Below are 17374 nucleotides of genomic sequence, written 5' to 3' on the forward strand. Positions count from 1 at the left end.
TGTGTAAATACAACGACGTCGGGTGGGGAGACGACGCCTCTCTAAGCGACGCTCCGCGTCTTCGTCAGTCAAACCGCGATCGTCTCCGCGTGATGGGCCATAGTTCAGAACGCTTAGTAGAATAGGTAGCAATGGTCGGTGAACAGTGTTGAATCAGTTAGTTGACAAAAGCAGGCCAGCCAACACAGTTGGTACGCACGGAATATTCTTCACACCGTTCCGTCGACGAGAATAGACGCTCTTCCGGATCTCTGGCGACACTTGCCGGACCACGAACACTCTTGTTCCGGGTATCAGTTTTCAACTGGTTCGTCCACTGGTCTTTGTCTCTTTCTGCCACGTGATTGGACTAAAAAAAAAAGTGACAGCATACTGTGATAGATTGTAGAACGTAAAGTGGGCGAATAAAGTGTAAAAAAAATGAAGAGCTCAGCATTCTTGCTGCTCCTTGTTACCATGACCACGTGTCATGAACCGTTCCAAGTGGTCTTCCAATGGAACACGATCGACGTGATATGGCCGTCAGAAGAGAAACAAAACTATGCGACTGAACACGGTGATTACATTCCAGCTAACAATTTCATAGCTGGTATCAAATTTTGGAAGGGTAAAATGTATCTGACGGTACCAAGGTGGAAAAGCGGGGTACCAGTGACGCTGGGAGTCACTTCTGCAACCGTGGTGAACGGCAATACCGCCCCTAAGCTGGAAGCTTTCCCTAACTGGGACATGCAGGAAGTTGGAGACTGCAACGCCTTCCAGTTGGTCCAAAGTATGGAGATCGATCCAAAAGGACGTATGTGGGTACTTGATTCTGGGAAGATGTCACCTCTCTCTGTAGAAGTGAAGATCACCTGCCCACCAAGGCTGGTGATCCTGGATCTCGAGAACAACGGTGAGATCTTACGAATCTACGAGTTCCCTCCACAAGTCGCCCGTCACGGTACAGCCCACCTAAATGACATTGTCTTGGATCACGAGGATGGTGGCATGGCGTATATCACAGACAGTGATCGCGAAGATCCAGGCATAATCGTCTACTCCCTCAGTAACAATACTTCGTGGAAGGTCAGGCATGATTCCATGAAAGCTAAACCCGAAGCAGTAAGATTCATGGTCTCTAAGAACCTCATTAATATGCCTATATCTGTCGATGGGATTGCTCTGTCTCCGGCAAGTGTTGAAGACAGACAAGTATACTATTCACCACTGTCTTCCTTCCATTTGTACTCTATACCAACATCGGTGTTGAAGAGCAACCTAAGCAACGTAGATGAACACGTTAAGGAATTGGGAAAGAAAATTTCTCAAACCGATGGAATGATGATGTCAGCCAAGGGAGCGTTGTACTTTGGACTGCTGGCTGACGATGCTGTAGCTATGTGGGACACTAAACAGTCGTTCACTACTGGCCAAAGGGTGATCTCTAGAGATCATGAAAGGATGCAGTGGCCGGATACATTTGCGTTCGATGAGAATGGTAACTTTTACTGTGTCACCAATTCCTTGCAAAATATACTGACCAACCGAGTAAACACCAGCGTGCCGAACTATCGAGTAGTCAGAGCGAAAACTGCAGTCAAGAGTTATCAGTATTTGGAGGACGGAACCGCACCGGAGCAGCCGGAGATACCCACTTCAGTTGCAAACAGGATTAGTCTCGCAGTTGCTACCGTATCAACCATTCTGCTTGCTTTCGTCGTAGTGTAGTAACATCTTTCTCCCTTACTTGTTCCCTCGTTCTTTTTTCTTCGAACACAGTCGGGTATGCCAAAGACATTCGTTTTATCCTTTCAGTTAAGTAATGCACAGATACCCCGTCCAGTGTTTTTGGTGACCTTGAACATTTAGAGTAATGATCGTAGGTGGTTTGGAGTCATGATAAAAAGGACAGAGATCTAAGATTACTTGACCATTCGCGATTGCCATAAGTACTTGCTCATTTTCCTTGTTTTTCTTATTACCTTCATATTTTAATTCCATAGATACTTGTATTTGAAGTATCTCTCTCTTTAAATATATCTGGAAAAATTATTATTCCAGAAGATCGTTAAATTTTTATGGGTACAATACCTATGGTGAAGGAAATGGCCTTAAATGATCAATTAATTTTGCATGAAACAAAAGTTTTAATTCACAATTATGTATTATTCGCGATGGGACTTGTAAATTGGTGTTGTCAAAACGAAGCTTAAGAATCCTTCTAACCAACGAATAATTGGATCATAAGATCAAACTGCCTGTTTGCATAAAAATCTTGTAAAACGTTTTGTAGTGGCTATCGAAAGTATTGACATGCCATTTGGTATAGAGTGTACATTTTAATCAGTTAAGATACAAATACATTAAATTATACATCATTTAGTAGCATGTTTATATGATTACTAAAATATTTATTTATTTATATATAATATGATACTATAAAAATCAAATGCGAAATTGGATAAAAAAACATCTCATTGGAAAATAAGGCTATGTGCAAATACTTTTCAAGACCATAGAGAAAGTCAATGTCACTTTTGATTACAATTGCTATTTTTGACATTTTCATCGAGCAAAATTGATCTCCTCCAATTCAGTTACCAACAAGCGTTTTTGCATTGTGGCCTCTGTTGCGAAGAAGAGTAACAAATCTATTTTTTTTTCCAACGTCGGCAACGACTTAATATTCTTACTTTTTTATACAATATGTTATATCAGTCCACTCAATGATAAAAAAAGAGGAAGAGAGAAAATATTTTCCTAAATTTTTCAAAACGAGGATAACTCACTCATGTTTCTCCTGCAAGAAGAGGAAGACATTAAATGAAAAACTCTAACTTCAAAGTAGCAGAACTTTCACTACATACAAACGTGATATATTAATGATTTCATCATTATTCGTTTTCTATCTTCATTAATTCAGTAGTTAATCGGGCCGTTTAATTGAATTGCTGATCGTTAACTCGGGCCGCAATAGCCGAACAAAAAGAATTACATTTTTATATGGGGCGAAACTTTCGCCGCCACACCATCGCATTCACACATAATTGACCTCGAATTAACATCATCAATGGAGACTATTAAATCTGCCAGTGAAATTAAGACGCTTCCAGTCCGATTGCATGACTTCAAAGGGAAATTGGAAGAAGTTAGCCACGTTGCGCTTGTAGGGTGTCGTGTACAGTGTTGAAAGGAAGATGAGGCATTTGTCAAGACCATGATGAAAGCCATTATCGATGAAAGTTCCGGCCGTCGAGGACTCGTCCCTTGAAAAAGAACGAAATATCAACGAGCATGAGTTTAATGGGATCATAGCTCAGCGAGATAGAAATGACAACTCGGGAACGAACAGTAGGGCAGCGATAATGAATGATCTTTTCTAGTTCGAGAAATCGATCCTCTGTAACGCGATACCGACAACATTCCACGCCTTGGGTTTTGATTGTAAGTCTCAAAGCGAATTGTGATCTAATACGACGTGTATTACATTTATAGTTTCTATTTTTTTTAACTAAATTGTTGCTGAAACAATTGTGAAGCATATTTTGATTTTCAGGCTAAACATCTCGACAGTCCATACTGCTTGATTTAATTAGAGCATCGTCAATGCGTACAATCGTTAAAAAGGGCATTCGACCATACAGAAAGTTAAATATTTAGTCAAATATTTGTCGATCCTCTAATTACTTCAATCAGCTTGCGAATACAAAAGTATTAATCCTATTTAGACATATATGAACACAGAGGATTCATTTCAAGGGAAACAACCATTGATTATCAGCCCGTTACCATATTACCTTGTGTTAGTAACACGACGATAACTGCTACTAATTGTATATCTGTTATTTATATCCGTGACATAATCGTTTTAGTTGCGACAAAATTATGTACGATGAATCCTCGTATGACCTTATGTAATAGAGATGTCTATTTTTTTGATCATTTTCTTCTTTTTTTTTTTCATTAGTCGATCACGCAAATGGGAGAAAGCTGAAGATCAATGAATTTATTATAGTACTTTAGTCTCATCGCCTTATGAATCGAACTGTGAATACGTATACTATATATAAATGTATGTATGTATGTATAATTAGTGTGTACATTACACATGTAACATGTACGAGTAGCTTTAATACATATGGCCTTATTTGCGACGATGAATTGAAACTGTATACTACGTTCCGTTGGAAAATGTGACGTTATGACTCATTTGTCTGTAATCGCTGGTGAATGCAACTTTCCAACATTTCACGGCATATATTGCTTACAATTATTATAGATTCCAGTATGTTATTGAAAATTCAGATTGATTCCTCATTTGCACGAGTATCTTTAGCGCGTGAACCTGTGTACTATAAGTTAATGAATAAATAGAATAGCCCGTCGAATCGTGTACATATACTACTGATCACAAGTCTCGGACCATCTCCTTCATTATCACATTTTAAACACACAATAAAATAAACGACACTATAGAAAATGTCTGTCTATATTCAATATTGTTAAGCTTTTGTGCATTCTATAAAATGTTTCAAGAAGAATTTTTACAAAGATTGAATTTGTATATATTTTAATATTATAAGGCTGAATTTTTGCAAAATGACAATATCTATCAAACGATGGCCTCGAACTTCTGCTCAGTAGCTAGAGCTAGAGGCCGACTATTAAACAGATACAGAGCCAGCGTGAAATGAATCGTTCATACGGTATATCACGCGTTTGAGATCTACGTTTTCACGTGCATTTATTAATGAAAAAGAGAAAAAGAGAATATCCAATCTATCGGTGAGTATCATCGATTTAAAGTGCAACATGGTCTTTCGAAAAAAAGAAACTCGAAGACGTTCATCAAAGGAGCATCGCGGTAATCTCACTTTCAACCTCTCTTCCCACAATTGTTTCTTCTTTCAGCACGCAGCGTCCCAGTTTTGCGGCAAAGTGAACCGCACGCACATTATTACATGCGACGAACGGAGTCGGGATCTAGCCCTGAACCACGAGTCAACGAACGCCCAGGGAGAGGCTCAGAAGATTACAAAACTGCGCTGAGAATACTCGTTGCACCTGAGATTAATCGCTTTAATCTGCTCGAATCATCGGGAGCACCTGTTCTTAGCTCCTTTCCGCGGATCGCATCTATTTTTCAATCAGCCTAAATCAGTCCAAGATGGAGATCACGAAGACTACAAGGAACAAAAGTTCCAGCAATTCTCAAGTTGTTGATGATGACTTTTGTCTTTCTAAAACATGGAAAAACAAATTCATGTATTTAAAGTTACATGGAAAATTTTAATGAGATATCATTATTAATTCTTATGTTTTGCGTTTATGTTTATAATATTTTTGAAATGTATGTAAAATAGAGATTGGAGATAATACCAGTAGAAAATCTATAGAATGAATCATGAAAGGAACGTAAAAATACCGAATGAGTGGCTTTGAAAAGATGTCACGACATTCAATTGCGTTTACAACAAATGATGTCATCGCACTATGAAAAGAATATTAAGTGTCTTTCGACTCGTAGACAGAGTTCGATGTTCAAAGTTGTTGAAGATGGTTTCCATTCGCTCGTCGGACGATTAAGTGCTAACCGAGATGTTCAGAAAGACTGGTCGACGAAAAATTTGGCTAAAATTAAAAGCATTAGGTACCGCGTCATACCGACTACCCATATTTAAATGTCGATCATACATTCCCTCCTCGCCAGCTACAGCAGTTGAACCATTAAATTGAATCAAACAATTCTGAATGATGAACGAATATTACACATTAAGAACTCAAGAAATATTTAACAAGTGATCGAAGAATTCAAACAAACGTTGTCTTCGTTTGTTTAAAAAGTCACGCTTATAAAACATATCCGATAGGGCTATACACTTATCATGGTGTTGTTCTTAGACAAGTAGTCGGTAACCAGTATTGAACGATATTAGAAAATATTATAAAAGATCTGTTATGAAAGACCGTAAGGTTTCGATGATCGACCAGTCTTCCGGAATTTTAATCAAGAGCGGCCTTTGCGCCGCTTTTTAACTGCGGAAACGGGTGTCGACAGTACACAGCAAGGTTCTATCGTATAGTAGATTGTAGATTTATAAGTATGCTTTCTATTACGAGAGAAGCTGAATTGAAGTTTCGTTTTGTTTCGTCGAGGGTCTCGCTCAGTTGAGCCCGATTACAGCTGACTTTCAGGCTGGAACGCTTTACGTGTGATTGTAGAATCGTTTCCTGTTTAGTCCATTCTCTTAAACCTACAAAGGAAAAGTTCACATTAGATAATCAGTAGCATGATGACAATTACGTTGATGATAATGCCCGGCTAAGTGATTTTCGAGAAACGAAACGGAATGGAACGAAAGTACGTTAATTACATTATTTCGACGTCGTTCTACATATTAGTAAATCTCCGTATACTAAGAAGATTAATATATTTTCTATAGCAGTGATAGTTCTTTAATAAATAATACGAATAATTTTTCCGCGTGAAAACACAGAAGAACGAAATTGTTTCGCATGGATTTTGAAAATTTGTGGAATGTGTATACGGTAGCGTTTATAGCAGAAAATGCTATTTTTACCAATGGAAACAATGATTGTCTCTATCCGGGTCATGGATTTTTTCAAAATCGCATGAGAGTTTCGTGTGGAGGAATTTCATCTTTCACGTGGAATTGATCATTTTTGATGAAACACCCTATACATTACGTAGAATAGCGGTACAGATTCAAATAGAAAATGCACTGCCATTCATATCGATAATAATTTTATTACTGTGTGTTTTAGAAGAATGTAGTACTGCTATTGTATAGTGCTTATGTAAATTATGCCTTATTAATAAAGAGATAGATGTTAACAGTTGTCGTTATTTTCAGCCACTCTCCATTATGCGTTATATAATTGACTCATAAATAATTTCTGAATAAATACCTCATCATATTTTTGCTGCCTCTTCTTATAATAGTATTTCTAAGCTCTATTTTTAGCTGTTAATTATAATAAAGTTCCATTCATGTCAGTGTCTCAGGAAATAGAAAACTCTAGGAAACATGTCTGATGCCAGATATCAGCAATAAAATTTCAAATGAAATTATGACGTAAACGAAATTTTGGACATATAGATGATGCTACATCATAAGGTATTGTATCGCTTTTATGTTACTCTTAGCTTGAAACGGAAGTTATATTTGATATATACCTGATTGATTACACATTGGTTTAGATAAATAAATATAAATATATATATATAGTACATATGTACTTAAAAATATAGAACAATTTCAAACTTCAGTTCTGTTCCGTCGAACGAGCGCTAGATGTTTTCTAAGTATCTTAATAGATGACTCTGAGTACTCTGTTTTATCTGACTCGGCACAGTCGATAATAGCAGATACAATTTGTAAAGTCGGATTAATGAAATCTTCAATAGTTCACGAAAACATACACATAGGCATAGATAAATATAGAAAAAAATAGAATAAATAAATACCTAGTACTAAACTGATTTATTTATTATACAAATCTTCTTCTAAAAATTCTAACATGTTACTCTAGTGACATGTTTAGTGAGAAATTTTGCAAAAAATCATGATGCAAAATCTTTATATACATATATATTGAAATGAAATTATATCCTTTAAAGAAGTAATCACAAGAGTGTACAGAATCATTGATCCTTGTTGAGGTTAGGAGATTAGAATCTAATCGGAATCTAATCTGATTGATACACCATCGTTGATAGACAATGAAGCTGTAGAATAGCATTAAATCTGGATGGGTCACGCAACGAAGGAATTATCAGTTAGCGGTCTTGCTTTTGCGAGCTACCGGGAATGCGATTCCAAAGGGATGTATGTATGTAATGTATGTATACCATGCGCAGCTGTTACTTTAGGGTAAGAGGGGTTAGGAAAGCAGGGACTTCAGGGACGTATACAGTTTCTTGCAATCCCTCCAAAAAGAATTACAAGAACACAAAAGGATTTCCTACAAATCCTGATTCTCATATAAATATTCAAATTAAATTAAATTTAAGAAATATAATCAAAGTTTAAGAAAAACATAGCAGGAAAAGGTGATTTTACAATTTTTTCTAGACTCCACTTTTTTATTTATCTTGATGAAAATATGAATTTGTATAAATATCCTACTTATAAATAAAATCGTACCTTTTATAAACTTTAAGGTCTGGCAAGCCCCTACCATCAAAAGTACTGAAGAATAGAATTCTAGACAACTCTTATCTAAATGTCATCTAAATGTTTATATATATTATTATCTACAATAAAAAATACATAATATATTTACACGATATTCGTTTACTTACATTTAGTCTATATTTACTTCATTTATTACCAAATCTCTGCACATCAATCTCTGCTTTGTGAAACACGTAACAAAAACAATCGTTTAAACTTACGAATGAATCAATTTGAAAAAGGAGATGCCAATAGCCAATCACAAATTACTACGTAAATCTACATGACCGTTTCTTGGCAGAAGTCTGTTATTCCGATATCCGACCGTTCTTGATTTCGAGAATCGAAATCACGCGCAATCCACCAATTACATACCGCGTTATAAATCAGTCAACCTCATCACGAAATCTCATTCGACATCCCCATAAATTTCCGATTTAACCTTTAACAAATATTTGTAACACATTCCATTTCCTCGTAATTTCCTTATTAAACAGTAGAAAATGACAGAAAAATTAAAGAACCCGTGGCACCCAGAAGAAGCTCGTCCCTGACAACGTTCTATGACTGGCGGTGGGGGTAAAGAGGGGCTGGCTTGTACCGGCGGCGCCTGCAGTGACCGGCTGGTGTCTGTGAGCACCCGGGTGTCAAAAACGTGGGTACGGAGACTCGTAAGATTCTAAGTGTTACTTTTCTATAAAAAAAAAAGTCTCAACGTTTCAATATCAGTGATTCGCCTGTTTTTCGGTATTATAAAAAATTATCGTGTTTATTTCGATTTCAGTCGGTGGCACGCGTTTGTATCTCGATCTCTGACTCTGCTCTTCTCCTGGGCCGTCTGCCTCTAGCAAGATCAGGGGACAGATCGGTGTCGTAGTGTGACAGCGATCGACTGGCTACGATACTGCTACACGAGCAACCCTTGCGCTCTTTTTTTCCAAGGCTCACGCGGTTTTCCATGTCAACGACACGCGCGCTCCTGCCAAGGCCAGCGTGCTACGCCCCGCACAGAGTAGGCTCCGTCGTCTTCGTCGTCATCGTCGTCGCCGCTGCTGCTGCCGCCGTCAATCGACAGCTCCACGTAGTTCTGCCCGTCCTCGACGGCCTGCTGCTGTCTGCTGCGCCGCGTCAGTGGTTAGACTTCTTTAGTTCATCGTCGTGGTCGCTGTCGCGGTGGTGGTTAGCTTGGAAAAGGCCGGCGAACTAGCGAGTTTCTGTACGCTTATCACCAGGGTGAAGAAAAGGAGACACTGCAGCGTCGCTCACGCCAGCCTGAGATGAGCGACCATGGCTGCATACACTTGAATAATTTCAAAGCAGCCAAGGGTATCCAGCCATACAAAGTGATACACTCCTATTTTGTGACCAGCACGTCGACCGAGGCACGCGTAAGAAAGGTGCGACTATCTTTTTCTTACGTGATTCGTGGTCAAGGTTCTGTCTTTGTTTTCCTTACTCTCTTTCTGTCTTTCGTTTTCACCTATGCTTTCTATGTTTCTCATCTGTTTCTTATTTTCCATCATGCAGCGTACATCTATAGTTTGTTTATTTGATACGTGATCAAAAAATGATGTGGAAAATGAGAAATTAGTGGGACCTTTACGATGTTGCGAAGAGCGACAGCATTCTCTTTCTTTGTCGCTTGCAATGCCACTCGCGATCTTAAGTCATGGACTATGCAAATACTAAACAGAGTGACAACCCAATGTGCAAATCGGTGCATATTGTTTTTATTGAACTTCGAAAACAATGTTTCTATTTTCAAACATTTGCGGATATGGAATGTCTGTTCACTAATTTGATCTTTTATTATAACTTTTGTTTGAAAATTATTCTTCGTCTTCCATTTTGAGTATATCATTTTTTATTTGTTCCTTGTTAATCAACTTATCAAGTATATAATAATAATTATTTTAAAATTCCTTTCTTCTTTCCTTTCTCTCTCTTCCCTTTAGTCTTTTATTATCATTTTTTATAAGATAGTTTTGTACTCCAAAGCGAAATAGTTTGTTTGGAAAATGACTGTCAATTTAAAGCAATTTTTGGAAAAATAGTGTATTAGAAAAACTAAATGAAATTGTTTGTATAAGTTTGTGTAAACGAAGATAGAAAATGTAGTATTTGTATTATATTACTCTCATGGACGGTTTCTGTAAAGATGGATTTAAAAATGGCCGCCGTATAGAATTACTCTGTCGGTATAAAGCTCTAGCACATTTGCTACTCACGTAAAGTAACGGTACATAGATTTATGATTGTACTGGTACCGTAGGGTCAATGAATATTTGCATCGGCTTGTAGCCCGATGTAATCATAATGATGTTTTATTAAATAAACTTTAGCATCGTATCTGATATTTCTTTCCTGGAACAATACTTTTATCTAATCTGTATAAGAAGCTTGAGTAATATATTTTTCATCTTTCTTGTCTGATACAGTAAATAAATGATTTCTATATTTTTAGGCTGTTAGTTGTTTATGTCACACATGTAAGACATATAAGGATCGCCTACATTCTTGTCTTCATTGTATATTCTTTGGCTGCTATGTAAAAGGTCATATACAAGAACATGCAAAGACGAAAAAGCATTTTTTAGGTAATTATACATAGATTGTATAGGTAATTGTATATAGAATAGGGTAATCTGTTCAACAAATATTTTTATTATATATTTTACTTTATGTTGCAGCTGTTGATCTTTGTTATGGAAATATCTTGTGCTTCCAATGTGGGGATTATGTATATGATAGGGAGCTATTAGCAGTTGCTAAAGCACAGTGGAGTGAATCTGCAAAGTCATTGAGCTTTGGAGAATTTTATAGATCATGGGAACCAACACAGATAGAGGCAGAATTATTGAGAAAACATCCACGCAGAAGGCGCGTGGTCGAAAATTCTACCATAGGTAAGATGTGCAAATATACATCAAATGTAATGTATATTAATTAATACTGTACGTTTGTAGGTTTAAGAGGACTTATAAATCTTGGAAGTACATGTTTCATGAACTGCATAGTACAAGCTCTCATACACACACCACTGTTGAGAGATTACTTTCTTGCTGACCGGCATCACTGTCCACAGCCAACACGTTGCCTGGTCTGTGAAGTATCCCATCTTTTTCAGGAATTTTACTCGGGTAGCAAAGCACCGCTGACACTTCATAAACTTCTCCATTTGATCTGGACACATGCTAGACATTTAGCAGGTTATGAACAGCAGGATGCCCATGAATTCTTTATAGCCACGCTCGATGTTCTACATAGGCATTGTGAAGCAGCACCCATCTTAGTAAAAGATAATCCACATCACTGTAACTGTATCATTGATCAAATCTTTACTGGTGGACTTCAGAGTGATGTGGTTTGTCAGGCGTGCAAGTACGATTGAAATGCATAGTGCGATTTTAATGTCTTGCATTGTGTAAGAATCTGTATTGATATAATAATTTTTTAGTGGAGTGTCTACTACGATAGATCCATTCTGGGACATATCTTTGGATTTGGGTCCAGCGGCTAGCGCATCAGGTTCCGATAGTTCTGGTCCTCCTACCTCGTTATTAGATTGTTTGGAAAGGTTCACGCGGGCCGAACACTTGGGATCTAGCGCAAAAATAAAGTGTAGCAATTGTCAGACGTATCAAGAGAGTACCAAGCAATTGACTATGAAGCAACTCCCTATCGTGGCCAGCTTTCATTTAAAAAGATTCGAGCACTCTAGTATACAGGACAAGAAGATCTGTACGTTCATCTCGTTTCCAGAACAATTAGATATGACTCCATTCATGTCGCATAGACGGAACGGCAACAATAACAGTGCAATGATAGATGGACTGCCAAAGAATGGGGAAGATATGGCGTTCAGCGACAATAGATATTCTCTATTCGCGGTAATAAATCATGAAGGATCTTTGGAGACTGGACATTACACTGCCTTCATACGGCAGCAGAGAGATCAATGGTTTAAATGTGATGATCATTTGATCACAAGAGCAAGGTTAAAAGACGTCTTGACTAGCGAAGGGTGAGTTCATGGCATTGGTTACAGTGCCATCAGTATCATTACCAAGGATCCAGTGAAAAAAGCTTTCCTTTTCAGGTATCTTCTTTTTTATCATAAACAAATTTTGGAGTATGGTCGAAACACCAAGGTGTAAAACTTTAGATTATATAATTAATTTATTTATCACGATGAATTATGAGAAATAGATTTAAGTTTTCTTTAGCATTTTAAAAAAGGGAACTTTATGAGCAGCTTATTCCCTTCTGGAAACTGCTTCATGTGTCCGACTCACGCGAACTCGCTTGTCGGTCGAGTGTGCATAATCTATGCGACAGGAAATAAGAATAGTGAAACAAAGGCCTCAAAAATGGAATTTCGAACTTTCGTTTGAAGTGATGCCGTTAGGAAGTGGTTATGAATGGAGATACTTTCAATGAAATTAGAGAAGAGAATTTTGACGAATGATTATATTATTATGTTTTGGTCGCATGATTGAAAAATCAAGAATAAACTAGAAACTAATCACTGTTAAAGAAATAGTCAAGATCGGCGGGATGTCGCTGTGTTAGAATAGATATTTGTTATGTTAATCTTTAATTATCTATTTTCGAAATGCGAAAAATGTAAAAGAATTGTGTTCGTTCTATTATGTTCTATTTTCTCTTTCTACCGTTGTCTTAGTTGTGTTTGACGAAATCTAGGCTAGCGCACATGGTGACCGATTTCTCTATTCGTGTCCTAAAGTAACATAAGTGTAATTTTAAGATTAGCTCAATTTTTTTAAACGACCGATCGCATTTTTGTATATCGCTGACTGTTATTATATTCCTGTCCTGACACTTGTATACATGAAACACCAAGGATGAGTCACACGATTCGAGAGTATTCTAATTAATAAGTTTGATCTTTAGTAAAGATTAAATTAAGAAGCCACCATTTTATTCACATGATTCCTCGTGTAAGTCATCCCTTGGTGATTCAATTTTGTACAAATGAAATAACATATAGCAAGAAAGAGGGATAATATTATCCATATACAAGCGAATTATTTCGCACGACTGTGTAAAATAAAACAAAAATCACTATTTGACAAATTTCTTTCTGGTTGGCCGTTTTTCTTTTTCTTAAGAACAAAAGATAGACTAATTTAGAACTTAATGAATTTCGAGCGAAAGAAAGAAACTGTTAAAAAGAATCGTGCATAGAGCTTTCAATAATATTATGTTAATTTCCTGTATGACAGACCCTGCAAAAAGTGCCAAGTGTTCATTGCACTTGTAGTTCATAATTGCGTGCTTATAGTTGTAGTAGTTCCCTATTTTGTGATGGATTTCTATTATTGTGTTCATTAATGAAATGTTTGATAATATTTCCACAAACACACGTGAACTAGAATAACTATTGATGACAATGTCCGAACAGCATCCGTGGGACAAGATCGTAGACATATGCATATTGTATTGTGTCGATCTAATAACAATGTTTTACTCAAGAACAATTTACCTATATGTATGTATGTAACAAGAATATACGATATTCTGTTGAATTGTTAAGTCCGCAAAAGAGGTTTCAATGTGTAATTAAGTACGAAAACAACAAAATGCTTAACTTTATTTAATAAACTACGAGGGGAATGTATGAAGAAAAATGTCGTAAAATTACATCATTGTATGCGTCGTAATAACTGCACTTGGGCGTCAACTCTCATGATGTATCATGACCAATAGTACTATACGTTTGGAAGTTCATATTGCGCGTGCAGTTCTAACATTTTGTATAAGGCTGAATTAAATGTATACAGAAATAAAGATATATTTCGTCGAAAACTTATTTCTTTTTTATTCATTCCAACTTTTTCTAATTTGTATACACTGCTGCGTGTTTCAATTAAAAGTTAAACATTGCTATCAATTGTATCAAATACTAAACACAGAGATAACAGATAAGTTTATCACACATGATACAATCTTATTATGATTTCGAAGCAATCTATATATAATATGACTATAATAAAATCTATTTTCTGCTATATATTTTTCGTTGAATTATAATTACGTATTAGACTACTAAACAAGATTTTCGGATAAATTTGTTATCTATATCGTTCGAGATAATCAAAGTTCAAATTGAAATCCTGACCCGCGCATAGTAGATTAAAGAAATACGTAATGTATATCGAAACAATAAGAGCATTGGATGGATGGTAAAGAATAAAAAAATATTTCTTAAAATCTGTTTAAGTCAAAATGTTAATTAGAATTTAATACCATATTCTCTTCAATTAACGTTGTAGTAATGGAGGAAAGATGGACGCCTTGACGTTCGGCTCTCACAGGTAAACGGCCGATCGGTTCGCATAAATATTCAAAAAACTTTCAATTAAGTAAGTGTTGCATCATAGAATTTTATTCTTTCTTTTGTAGGCTAGTTCACTTAGATCTCAAGGGTGCTCCACCGCGAGTCTGTTATTTCGAAAAGGTCTGTTACCCGAATAAACAAATCGTATTGTTTACACTCTATTTCTTCTTTGATAAAGGTGTTCCTTTATAATGGTGTTCCACTTTTTTCCACAGCTTTTCGAATGTTATTGGCATTTGGTTTTTCCATATGATCGATGCTTTTTTCATATATGATAAACATCTACATTCTAAATGAGTTCGTATGCGTAACACGGCACAGTTTTCATATATGCATACCGTTATATATATATACGTAGTTATCACTGTATATAATATCTTATCGGCATAACGTTTGGATATTTTGATTTTTAGTAAAACAATCAGTAACAGTCTAATTATTAAAAATTCGTAATTAATATTGCAGTTGTTTCCATTATTAAGGACATGGGGTGCCACTGGACTTTTATTGGAATGGGAAGATACATTTCCATACAATCGAGAGCTTTCTCATATAGGAAGCAATGGATTAAGCAGTTTAATCAGTGGATATACGTTTCAGGAGGCCAGACATATCCTACAAATTGCAGGAGACTGTGGTTTAGCAGTTGTTCCATTAGTACAAACATTTGGTCATATGGAGGTATCTAAAATTAGACTGAAATTGTAAAATTTATAAATATTTAGAAATTAATATTAAAATGATTGCAGTTTGTTTTGAAACATGATGAATGGAGGTCCTTGAGAGAAGTGGAACACTTTCCAAGCTCAATTTGTCCATCTAATCCAAGAACATTGTCTTTGGTAAAGACTTTGATTCGTCAAATAGTTAGTTTTCATCCAGACATACAGTATTTGCACATAGGTGCAGATGAAGTTTGGCATTTAGGTCTTTGCTCAGTTTGTATAAAACGTGCTGCATCTAGCAAATATGGAAAACCATCTCTGTACCTGGAACATATTTTGGCTATTGCACAATATGTACAAGAAACATATCCCTACTTAAAGATTATCATATGGGATGATATGTTAAGAACGATAGATTTACAGGTTTTGAACGGTATCTCGATAATTTATTCATATTATTTCGTGCCACATATTATTTCATAAAAGCATTTCCTATAAATTTCAGATCATTACATCGGGAAGTATGTGGAACCTATGATCTGGCACTATAATCCCAGAGATAATTTTGCTCTACCTCATGGTAAGGCTTCTATTATTTAATTTTACCATATTTTGTTATTGTAAGACTACATAAGTAATATTTATTAGAACTGTGGGATAAGTATACTGCAGTTTTTCCCCATATTTGGGCGGCTACTGCATTTAAAGGTGCTACTGGATCTTCCCAACATGTACCAATTATAAGACACCATATAAGCAATCATGAAAAGTGGTTAGAAGAATTAGGTATACATGTGAATAAAGTTCATGAATTTCGAGGAACGGTATTCACTGGGTGGTCAAGGTAATTTCTTTTTTCAAATTTACGATTAAATGAATTTTATCGATTTTCGATTGTAGGTATGATCATTATGCAACATTATGTGAACTATTGCCTACTGCAATACCATCATTAGCATTATGCTTGAAAGTCTGGCTCCATGGTTATTCTGAACAAATTCACAATCAAGTGGCTAAGAATTTAGGATATATAGATCATCCTTTGCATATAACACCACAACCAAGACCTGCTCCAATACCTAACAATTTGCTTTTCCCTGGATGGCAAGTTGCAGTAGGAATAGAATGGTTTTTAAATTTTCGAACTAAATTTCATAATATTATTTCCAGTGAGCAGTAAGTATAAGTTGAGTTGTGAGAAATGCTATTATAATGTTTCATTTCTCATATTCCACAGTACCTAGTGTCGTATATTAAATTTGCAGAATATCCACATGGATGAATCCGTGGCAAGTCGCAAATAATTACACAAACCCTATGCAGTTAGAAAATCTAGTGCCCGCTTTTACAGAGTAAGTTTATTTATTTTAGAGCAATTTGAACAAAAATGATATAAAATCGAAAATATTTTTTACAGACTACTATTAGAATTATCTTCCTTAGAAGGATATTTAAGATTTCAGATGGAAAGCATTTTCTTTCCATCAATGATCGATGAATGGATAGGTACAAATATTCAGCCCATTAAAGGGAAGATTATAGAATTAAAACAAACCACGGAGAATCAAATCAAGATAAATAGTCGAGTTTAGTATTTTAAATAAGTATTTGCAGATTTCTGCTTTAGATCTCAATGACCAACTTCAATACAGGAGACGAATACGGAACGATAGGCTGATGAAAAGTACGAAACTATTTAGTAAATTGTAAAATTTTATCTTGTAAGTAGGTGTAGCGAAGTAAAAGTAGATATTAAAGAGTGATACTCCGTGCGATATGCACAGGATATAATTTTATAAGAAAAGGAATGATTATTTTAATACTTGGCTTAAGGACGAATGAACTTGTGACAATGATTGTCACTGAGCTTTGTCATTTTGTGAGCTGTTCTGTGATACTTGGCTATGAAAGGATTATTGTAATGTAATTAAGCTCAATAACCATATTTCTTGGCTATTGTGCTTATCACATATGCTTCTAACTATCTGCGTTTCTTATTATATCCATAGTATGTGCAAATATTTTTTGTACTCGATTTAGAGATATCTCTTTGAAAACTTTTCAAAACTTATATTGATCAGCTATAAAAAAGTTGTATGCAATACCTAATATATCTCATACATTCTTTTTTATTACTAAACTTTTAAACTAGTCTGATAGTTTGGAAC

The 17374-nt window shown here is 35.9% G+C and overlaps 3 protein-coding genes across 5 annotated transcripts; all 3 read left to right on the forward strand.

Annotated features, from left to right (window-relative positions):
* Positions 1 to 53: 53 nt before the first annotated feature.
* Positions 54 to 6838, forward strand: LOC117155086 (dopaminechrome tautomerase). Its single transcript, XM_033330656.2, has one exon. The coding sequence runs from the start codon at positions 421 to 423 to the stop codon at positions 1708 to 1710; it is 1290 nt and encodes a 429-aa protein (XP_033186547.2). The 5' UTR covers positions 54 to 420; the 3' UTR covers positions 1711 to 6838.
* A 1882-nt stretch (positions 6839 to 8720) lies between these two features.
* On the forward strand, positions 8721 to 14009 carry not (ubiquitin carboxyl-terminal hydrolase nonstop). Of its 3 annotated transcripts, none has more exons than XM_033330651.2 (7): positions 8721 to 8839; positions 8965 to 9577; positions 10645 to 10777; positions 10871 to 11086; positions 11147 to 11561; positions 11638 to 12204; positions 12280 to 14009. In XM_033330651.2, the coding sequence occupies exons 2-7, from the start codon at positions 9458 to 9460 to the stop codon at positions 12335 to 12337; spliced, it is 1509 nt and encodes a 502-aa protein (XP_033186542.1). In that variant the 5' UTR covers positions 8721 to 8839; positions 8965 to 9457; the 3' UTR covers positions 12338 to 14009. The 3 variants fall into 3 exon arrangements, with proteins under 3 accessions (XP_033186542.1, XP_033186543.1, XP_033186544.1); XM_033330652.2 differs by having other exon boundaries at positions 8768 to 8851; XM_033330653.2 differs by having other exon boundaries at positions 8793 to 8835.
* Positions 14010 to 14244: 235 nt separating this feature from the next.
* Positions 14245 to 17300, forward strand: LOC117155085 (hexosaminidase D). The gene is made up of 10 exons (XM_033330654.2): positions 14245 to 14386; positions 14477 to 14518; positions 14607 to 14661; positions 15007 to 15222; positions 15291 to 15639; positions 15712 to 15786; positions 15855 to 16050; positions 16107 to 16382; positions 16472 to 16558; positions 16624 to 17300. The coding sequence occupies exons 1-10, from the start codon at positions 14352 to 14354 to the stop codon at positions 16796 to 16798; spliced, it is 1506 nt and encodes a 501-aa protein (XP_033186545.2). The 5' UTR covers positions 14245 to 14351; the 3' UTR covers positions 16799 to 17300.
* The last annotated feature ends 74 nt before the right edge of the window (positions 17301 to 17374 follow it).

The sequence above is a fragment of the Bombus vancouverensis genome, chromosome 12 (genome assembly GCF_051014615.1).
Source record: "Bombus vancouverensis nearcticus chromosome 12, iyBomVanc1_principal, whole genome shotgun sequence".
Taxonomy (NCBI): domain Eukaryota; kingdom Metazoa; phylum Arthropoda; class Insecta; order Hymenoptera; family Apidae; genus Bombus; species Bombus vancouverensis.

Coding starts and splice junctions, on each gene's coding strand:
- LOC117155085 (XM_033330654.2), top strand. CDS start 14,352: ATGTATATCGAAACAATAAGAGCATTGGATGGATG. Junction 14,519..14,606: donor TTGACGTTCGGCTCTCACAG/GTAAACGGCCGA, acceptor TTTCTTTTGTAG/GCTAGTTCACTTAGATCTCA. Junction 15,223..15,290: donor AAACATTTGGTCATATGGAG/GTATCTAAAATT, acceptor AAATGATTGCAG/TTTGTTTTGAAACATGATGA.
- LOC117155086 (XM_033330656.2), top strand. CDS start 421: ATGAAGAGCTCAGCATTCTTGCTGCTCCTTGTTACCATGACCACGTGT.
- not (XM_033330651.2), top strand. CDS start 9,458: ATGAGCGACCATGGCTGCATACACTTGAATAATTTCAAAGCAGCCAAG. Junction 11,562..11,637: donor GTGGTTTGTCAGGCGTGCAA/GTACGATTGAAA, acceptor ATAATTTTTTAG/TGGAGTGTCTACTACGATAG. Junction 12,205..12,279: donor GACGTCTTGACTAGCGAAGG/GTGAGTTCATGG, acceptor TTTCCTTTTCAG/GTATCTTCTTTTTTATCATA.